At 38.2% G+C, this 9,127-nt stretch overlaps 1 protein-coding gene and 1 non-coding gene across 2 annotated transcripts; one reads left to right on the top strand and one right to left on the bottom strand.

The window, feature by feature from the left end:
- The first annotated feature begins 386 nt into the window (after positions 1 to 386).
- Positions 387 to 860, top strand: LOC102662029 (uncharacterized). Its single transcript, XM_006603313.1, has one exon. It carries the CDS (start codon positions 387 to 389, stop codon positions 858 to 860), a length of 474 nt encoding a protein of 157 aa, XP_006603376.1.
- A 5,887-nt stretch (positions 861 to 6,747) lies between these two features.
- Positions 6,748 to 6,854, bottom strand: LOC113000241 (small nucleolar RNA R71). The gene has a single exon (XR_003265532.1). It is a non-coding gene; the product is annotated as a small nucleolar RNA R71 (small nucleolar RNA).
- Positions 6,855 to 9,127: the final 2,273 nt, after the last annotated feature.

Below are 9,127 nucleotides of genomic sequence, written 5' to 3'. Positions count from 1 at the left end.
AGGGATATAAACAACAGCTGGCAACTGAGCCGGCACTGGAACCAATTTCCAATTTTGTTGAACTTGAGGAAGTTGTGGAAGATGAAGATGACCAACATGAGAGAGAGACACCAATAAAAGAGAGTGAAATTGGAATAAAGATGAAGGAAGAACAAGAAAAAGAAAAATAAAATGAAAAAGAAATAGAGAAGGTTGATGAGGAGAAAAAGAAGAGCAGGAGTGAGGTTTCAAGAGAGAAAAAGAGAGAGATTACTTCAGCTGAAGGCAAGGAGGTACCTTATCCCTTGGTACCCTCCCGGAAAGACAAAGAGAGACATTTGGCCAGATTTCTTGATATTTTCAAGAAACTGGAAATTACTTTGCCTTTTAGAGAAGCTCTCCAGCAAATGCCCCTCTATGCCAAGTTCTTGAAAGATATGCTAACCAAGAAGAATCGGTACATTCATAATGACACAATTGTTGTGGAGGGCAACTGTAGCGCGGTCATTCAATGCATCCTTCCACTCAAGCATAAGGATCCCAGAAGTGTCACGATACCGTGTTCTATCGGCGAGATTACTATGGGTAAAACTCTCATTGATTTGGGAGCTAGTATCAATTTAATGCCTCTCTCCATGTGCCGAAAACTTGGAGAGTTAGAGATAATGCCCACACGCATGACCCTCCAGTTAGCTGATCGCTCCATCACAAAGCCATATGGAGTGATTGAGGATGTGTTGATTCAGGTCAAGCATCTTGTATTCCCTGCAGATTTTGTGGTTATGGATATAGAGGAGGATCCTAACATTCCCATAATATTGGGCAGTCCTTTCATGTCCATGACCAACTGTATAATAGATATGGGGAAAGGCAATTTATAATTGGGTGTGGAGGATCAAAAAGTCTCATTCGACTTATTTGAAGCAATGAAGCATCCAAATGATATGAAAGCTTGCTTTGATCTGGACAAGGTAGAACAGGAAATAGAATTAGCTGCTACAACCATGGCACTGCATTCTCCTTTGGAAAAAGCATTGATTAATCATGTAGAATGTCTTACTAAAGAGGAGCAACATGAAGTGCAGACTTGTATTAAAGAGTTGGATGGTGCAGGAGAAAATTCTGAGGGACATACTGCATTTGAAGAATTGAAGAACGGTGGGCAAATAGAAAAACCAAAAGTAGAATTGAAGACCTTTCCTGCACATTTGAAGTATGTATTTTTGGAAGACAATAACTCCAAACCAGTACTTATTAGCAGCTTTTTGAAGAAAACAGACAAAGATCAGCTAGTGCAGATTTTGAAGAGGCACAAAGCTACAATTGGTTGGCACATATCTAACTTGAAAGGAATTAGTCCATCTTATTGCATGCACAAAATCAATATGGAAGCTGATTATAAACCAGTGAGACAGCCTCAAAGAAGACTGAACTCAATCATGAAAGAGGAGGTGCTTAAGTTGTTGGAAGCAGGCCTTATTTACCCTATCTCGGATAGTACATGGGTTAGCCCTGTGCAGGTTGTCCCCAAGAAAGCGGGTATGACAGTCATAAAAAAATGATAAAGATGAGTTAATATCCACAAGGACTATCACCGGGTGGAGAATGTGCATTGACTATCGGAAGCTGAATGATGCAACTCGGAAGGATCATTATCCACTTCCTTTCATGAACCAGATGCTTGAAAGACTCGCAGGGCAATCTTATTATTATTTTTTGGATGGGTATTCTGGCTATAATCAGATTGTTGTAGATCCCAAAGATCAAGAGAAGACTTCTTTCACCTGCCCTTTTGGTGTATTCGCATATCGGCGCATGCCTTTTGGTCTATGCAATGCCCCAACTACATTTCAGAGGTGTATGATGGCTATTTTTTCTGATATGGTGAAAAAATGCATTGAATTTTTCATGGACGATTTCTCTATTTTGGGCCATCTTTTGAGGGGTGCCTATCAAATCTTCAAAGAGTATTACAGAGATGTGAGGAGTCCAATCTAGTTCTCAATTGGGAGAAATGCAATTTCATGGTTCAAGAAAGAATAGCGCTGATGCATAAAATTTCAGTAAGGGGAATAAAGGTGGACAAGGCAAAGATTGATGTAATTGAGAAACTTCCTCCTCCACTGAATGTCAAGGGAGTGACAAGTTTCTTAGGACATGCAGGGTTCTATAGGCAATTCATCAAAGATTTCTCAAAAATCGCCAAACCACTTAGGAATCTGTTGAATAAAGATGTTGCTTTTGTGTTCAATGAAGAGTGCATGGAAGCATTTAATGATCTAAAAACCAGATTAGTGTCTGCTCCAGTAATTACAGCACCAGATTGGGGACAAGAATTTGAGTTGATGTGTGATGCAAGTGACTATGCCGTAGGTGCAGTGCTTGGACAACGGAAGGGAAAATTTTTTCATGCTATGTACTATGCTAGAAAAGTTCTAAATGATGCACAGGTGAACTATGCTACCACAGAAAAAGAAATGTTGGCAATTGTCTATGCACTTGAAAAGTTCAGATCTTATTTGGTAGGCTCAAAAGTTATCATCTACACTGATCGCGCAGCTATTAAATATTTGCTCAACAAGGCTGATTCCAAACCCAGATTGATAAGATGGATCTTATTGTTGCAAGAATTTGATTTGGTAATTCGGGATAAAAAGGGATCGGAAAACGTTGCAGCTGACCATTTGTCTAGATTGGTGAATGAAGAAGTCACATCGAAAGAAGCTGAAGTTAGAGATGAATTCCCTGATGAATCATTATTCTTGGTGAGTGAGAGACCTTGTTTTGCTAATATGGCCAACTTCAAAGCTGCAAGAATCATCCCAAAGGACTTAACTTGGCAACAGAGGAAGAAATTCCTACATGATGCTCGATTCTATATCTGGGATGATCCACACTTGTTCAAGATAGGAGCTGACAATCTCCTACGAAGATATGTGACACAAGAAGAGGCCAAGAACATATTATGGCATTGCCACAATTCTCCATGTGGTGGCCATGATGGTGGAGATAAGACGGCAACCAAGGTTTTGCAATCTGGATTCTTTTGGCCCACGCTTTTCAAAAATGCTCACCAGCATGTGCAACACTGTGATCAATGCCAGAGGATGGAGGGTATATCAAGAAGAAATGAAATGTTTCTACAGAATATTATGGAGGTTGAGGTGTTCGATTGTTGGGGGATTGATTTTGTAGGTCCCTTCCCTTCTTCTTTTGGCAATGAAATATTCTAGTGGCTATGGACTATGTCTCTAAATGGGTTGAAGTAGTGGCTACCGCGCATAATGATGCTAAGACTGTGGTAAAGTTTCTGAAGAAGAACATTTTCTCAAGATTTGGGGTGTCCAGAATTCTGATTAGCGATGGAGGCACACACTTCTGCAATAATTAGCTATAGAAGGTGTTGAAGCAATATAATGTGACACATAAAGTAGCATTACCTTATCATCCCTAGACCAATGGGCAAGTAGAAGTATCGAACAGGGAATTGAAAAAGATTTTGGAGAAAACTGTAGCTTCTACTAGAAAGGACTGGTCTATCAAATTAGATGATGCTATTTGGGCATACAAAACAACATTCAAGACTCTAATAGGGTTAGCTCCATTTCAGATGGTGTATGGAAAGTCTTGTCATTTACCAGTGGAGATGGAATATAAAGCATATTGGGCCTTGAAGTTTTTGAACTTTGATGAAACCGCATCCAGAGAACAAAGGAGGCTGCAACTTTTGGAGTTGGAAGAGATGAGATTAACTACTTATGAATCTTCAAAGTTGTACAAAGAAAGGGTCAAAAAGTATCATGACAAAAAGTTGCTCAAGAAGGACTTTCAGCCAGGACAACATGTGTTGCTTTTCAACTCAAGACATAAATTGTTCCCTGGAAAGCTTAAATCGAAATGGTCTTGACCATTTACCATCAAGAAAGTTCGACCATATGGAGCAGTGGAGCTTCGTGATCCTCAATCTAAAGATCCTGACAGGACAAGGGTAGTGAATAGACAAAGGTTGAAGCAATATCATGGTGGAGCTATGGAAAGATTGAACACTGTTCTACACTTCAAACCAGGATAACAGGATGATACGTCAAGCTAGTGATGTTAAAAGAGTGCTTACTGGGAGGAAACCTAGCTTTTCTTTCCCTTTTCTCTTTTTCACTCTTATCTCTTGCATGTAGTTAGGATAATTGCTTGTGATTGTGATTAATTTTGCAACTTTTTTAGTAGTGAATTTTTTTTTCAGAAAAGACTTCGAATTTTTTTTCAGTTGTTCATCCACTAAGCGCAACCCTTGCGCTAAGCGCCCTGTCTTCACGCGCTAAGCCAGAGCTTGCTCACGATAAGCACTTAGACCCCTGACTAGTTGGCTGAATAGTTCAGCTAAGCGCACGTCACTGTGATGTGTCATCATTTTCTCTTATTTCTTAACCCTTTTTGTCACCATTTTAATTACTGATTAGTCTTAATTGTCAAATTAATTATGCAGTTCTATCATTTGGGTCTACTAGACTAATTTTGTGTTTTTAATTTAATTTCAGGAGAATTATTAGCAATTGGGCTTGGACTTGAAGAGAGCAGACAATTTTATTTTATCAAATCTTATCTCATCTAGATATTATTTCATCTAGATTTTATCTTATCTTATATAGATTTTATTTCATCTAGATTTTATTTTATCAAATCTTATCTTATCTTGCCCAGATTTTATTTATGGGCCTGGACTTAAAATAAATTTGTAAGCTTTAGGGGCTGAGAACCTATATAACAGCACCAAGGTTTTAGTTTTAGGGAGTTTTTTTCGTTTTAGAGAATAGTTTGAGGTTTTGCAATTCCAGTTTTTACTGTTCATGCGTACTATTCACGTAACAATAAAATTCATTTTCTGCTTCAATCTACAATTTCATTTTCTACTAATTAATGGAAGGCTCAGTCTACAACGTTGTTTTCTCTTGAGGATCAAGCACAACTCTCTTTAAGGTTTTATTATTACTATTGAATTCTGATTAGTTTTTCCTCTTCACCAATTACTCTGTATTTGTTGCTATTAATTCATACATGCTTAGTGCTTGATTAATTGTCTCTACGCTTAATTTACGTTCATGCTTAATGATCAGTTTCGTTCATGATTAATTGGTGTATGTGTTTCTTAATCACATAATGACAGCCTTATGTTAAATTTCGCTTAGTAATTTAATTTAGGGTTGGATTAAGTGGTTGAAATGGTTAGGGATAAATTCTTGTAACCTAGGATAAAAGACTTGCTTGTGAATCAAGGGGAAACAACATGTTTTAATTTTATTATTTTCTAATTAAAATTTGCTTGCTGTTTAAATTACAAAACAAATAACCCCCCCTAATTCGTTACTGTTTTATTACTATCTATTATGAACGTTTGGTTGATCATTGCTCGTTAGGAGACAACCTAGGATCACTTCCTAGAACTGCATTTTTAATGTTTATTTGATTCGGGTACGACCTCGATCAAATTTGGCGTCGTTGCCGGGGAGCAGTGGGCCAAAGGTTCATAATAGTGTTTAGTTATCTTATTTTGTGTAGCGTTCTGTTTTGCATTTCAGTTGCATTCCCTGTTTAGCGACTGATTCAGCTTTGTGTTTTGCTGTGAACAGTGCTAAACAGTGATTAGCGACTGGGAATTAGTGACTGATTTTGCAATTTGATTAGCGATTTTTGTTTTGATAGTTAGAGTTGTTATTTGTGGCTGAGTTTTTGTGTGGTAGCTTCTTTTGATCCATATTTTGTGTGAAAAATACCAAGAGCACTTGGTGTGGCAGTATTTGAGAAAGACAAAAATTTTGAGAACTTGTTTTTAGCAAAACTTAAAACGGCCATATCTTTTGCTCTGAGTATCAGAACGACTATTGTTATATATGCACTTGGGGTAGAAAAACATTTCCCATACTATGACAACCCGCTTTATCCGGTTGGGGTCTCCCAAACTCCAAAAATCAGCCGTTTACTAAGTTTTTTTTTTTATTTTTCAAGTATTATTGTCCTATTTTTCTAAACTTTGCTTAGGTAGTTTTCATAGTTAGACTTTGAATTTTTGTTTGAAATTTTTTGTGCTATCTTTTCATGATTTTAGGGTGTTCCTCAAAAAATTTCAACTTATTTTGATATCGTTTGAGTATAGCTGTAGTTTTACCCCCTTGTTAGGTGCTTGTTGAGAAACACATTATTTGCTACATATAGTGCATGACTAGGGGCAATCCAGGTGATTTACAACCCTTTGATCCTGAAATAGATAGAACCTTTCATAGATTAGTTAGGCATAGTGTGCATCCTGGTCATTCTGTGCATTTTGAGCATTCTATTGAGGGTGATTCTGAATATTCTGATTTTGAGCATTCCACTACTAATTTTCATACTGAGAACATGGATCAACCTCCACCTCGTGAGAGGACTCTTAGGGAAATGGCTGCACCTGATTTCACTTATGAAAGCTTGTGCATTCAATATCCTGATGAGGGTGTTCCACATGTTCTCAAGATTGGACTAATACATTTGCTGCCCAAGTTTCATGGTCTTGCAGGTGAAGATCCTCATAAGCATCTTAAGGAGTTCCATATTGTTTGTTCCACCATGAAGCCCCCTGATGTTCAAGAAGATCATATCTTTCTAAAGGCTTTTCCTCATTCTCTGGAGGGAGTGGCAAAGGATTGGTTATACTACCTTGCTCCCAGGTCCATTTTCAGCTGGGATGACCTTAAGAGGGTGTTCTTGGAGAAATTTTTCCCTGCATCTAGGACCACTACCATCAGAAAAGACATTTCAGGCATCAGGCAACTTAGTGGAGAAAGCTTGTATGAGTATTGCGAAAGATTCAAGAAATTATGTGCAAGCTGTCCTCACCACCAGATTTCCGAGCAACTCCTTCTTCAATATTTCTATGAGGGACTTAGCAACATGGAGAGGAGTATGATTTATGCTGCCAGTGGTGGAGCTCTTAGTGATATGACCCCTGCTGAAGCTAGGAATTTGATTGAGAAGATGGCTTCCAACTCCCAACAATTCAGTGCAAGAAATGATGCTATTGTTCTTAGAGGAGTCCATGAGGTGGCCACAGATTCATCTTCATCTACTAAAAATAAAAAGCTTGAAGGAAAACTTGATGCCTTGGTCAACCTAGTAACTCAGCTTGCCATGAATCAAAAATCTACACCTGTTGCAAGAGTCTGTGGTCTATGTTCTTCTGCAGATCACCACTTAAATCTTTGTACTTCTTTGCAGCAATCTGGAATCAATGAGCAACCTAAAGCTTATGCTGCAAACATTTATAATAGACCTCCTCAGCAACAAAACCAACAACAGTAGAATAATTATGACCTTTCAAGCAATAGATACAATCCAGGTTAGAGGAATCATCCAAATCTGAGATGGACAAGTCCTCCACAACAACAACAGCCTATCCCTCCTTTTCAGAATGTTGCTGGCCCAAGCAAGCCATATGTTCATCCTCCAATACAACAACAACAACAACAACAACAGTCACAACAAAGACAACAAGCAATTGAGGCTCCTCCTCAACCTTCCTTAGAAGAGTTAGTGAGGCAAATGACCATCCATAATATGCAATTTTAGCAAGAGACAAGAGCCTCTATTCAGAGTCTGACAAATCAAATGGGGCAGATGACTACTTAGTTGAACCAAACTCAGTCCCAAAATTCTGACAAATTGCCTTCACAAACTGTGTAGTATCTGAAAAATGTGAGTGCCATCACCTTGAGGTCTGGCAACCAAATTCAAGTGTCTCCACCAGTAGCAGCACCTGCACCTGAACCTGTCAAGATTCATTCTACACCTGAAAAAGAGGATGAGATAGTTGCACAAAAGAGAAAGCTTCCTAACAAAAAATTTCATGCAGATGGACCTTCTTCTAGTATTTCCGACTTACAGCAGCCTCCTATCCCTCTTCCATTCCCACCTAGAGCAATTCCAAACAAAAAGATGGAAGAAGCGGAAAAGGAGATCTTGGAGACCTTCAGAAAAGTAGAGGTGAACATACCTCTGCTAGATGCCATCAAGCAGATTCCAAGATATGCCAAGTTTCTAAAGGAGTTGTGCACCCACAAAAGGAAGCTCAAGGGCAATGGAAGGATTAGCATGGGCAGAAACGTGTCAGCATTGATAGGTAAATTTGTTCCTCACATTCCTGAGAAATGTAAGGACCCAGGTACTTTTTGTATACCTTGCATTATTGGGAACAATAAATTCGAGAATGCCATGCTAGATCTAGGAGCATCGGTTAGTGTCATGCCTCTGTCCATTTTCAATTCTTTATCTCTTGGACCTTTGCAATCTACAGATGTGGTGATTCATTTGGCAAATAGAAGTGTTGCTTACCTCGCAAGTTGCATAGAGGATGTGCTGGTTCAGGTTGGTGAAATTATTTTTCTTGTTGATTTTTATGTTCTTAATATGGAAGAGGGATTTTCCCATGGTTCAGTTCCAATTATTTTAGGCAGGCCATTTATGAAAACAACCTGAACCAAGATAGATGTTTATGCTGGCACATTGTCTATGGAATTTGGTGATATTGTTGTTCATTTTAACATTCTTGATGCCACGAAACATCCATCTAAGGATCATTCTGTTTTTCGTGCTGAGATAATTGATCAAATTATTGATGATTATATGTTTGATTTTGATTTTGTTCATGCCTGAAGACTTGGGGAGTGTGAATCTCAGGCATGAACTATATATGTGTGTATATGCGGAATGTAATTTATTGATGATATTAATTGATATGAGGTGACATTGATGTTTATGATAATGTTGATAGAGAATGATGTTGTTATTGAAGATGACTTTGATAATAATTGAATATGAGACGATGTTGGTGTTTATGATAATATTGATATAAGATAATGTTGTTATTGATGATTATGTTGATATGAGATGATGTGGCTATTGTCATTGAGATGAGATGATGTTGATGTTGATGTTGATGTTGAGAATGACATTGAGATGAGATGATATTGATGTTGAGAGTGACATTGACATGAGATGTTGATGTTGAAATTCCATTCTGATGATGTGTATGTACATGGGGGTGCAGTGACCATGTTAGATATCCCTAGTGGGGGAAATATAATGGTTAAAGAGTTTTGAGCATCTCTAGAGAGGGATGACT

This window comes from Glycine max, chromosome 18, assembly GCF_000004515.6.
Source record: "Glycine max cultivar Williams 82 chromosome 18, Glycine_max_v4.0, whole genome shotgun sequence".
Taxonomy (NCBI): Eukaryota; Viridiplantae; Streptophyta; class Magnoliopsida; order Fabales; family Fabaceae; genus Glycine; species Glycine max.
Note: the sequence above shows the minus strand (reverse complement) of the source record. Positions and strands in the feature narration are given on the sequence as shown.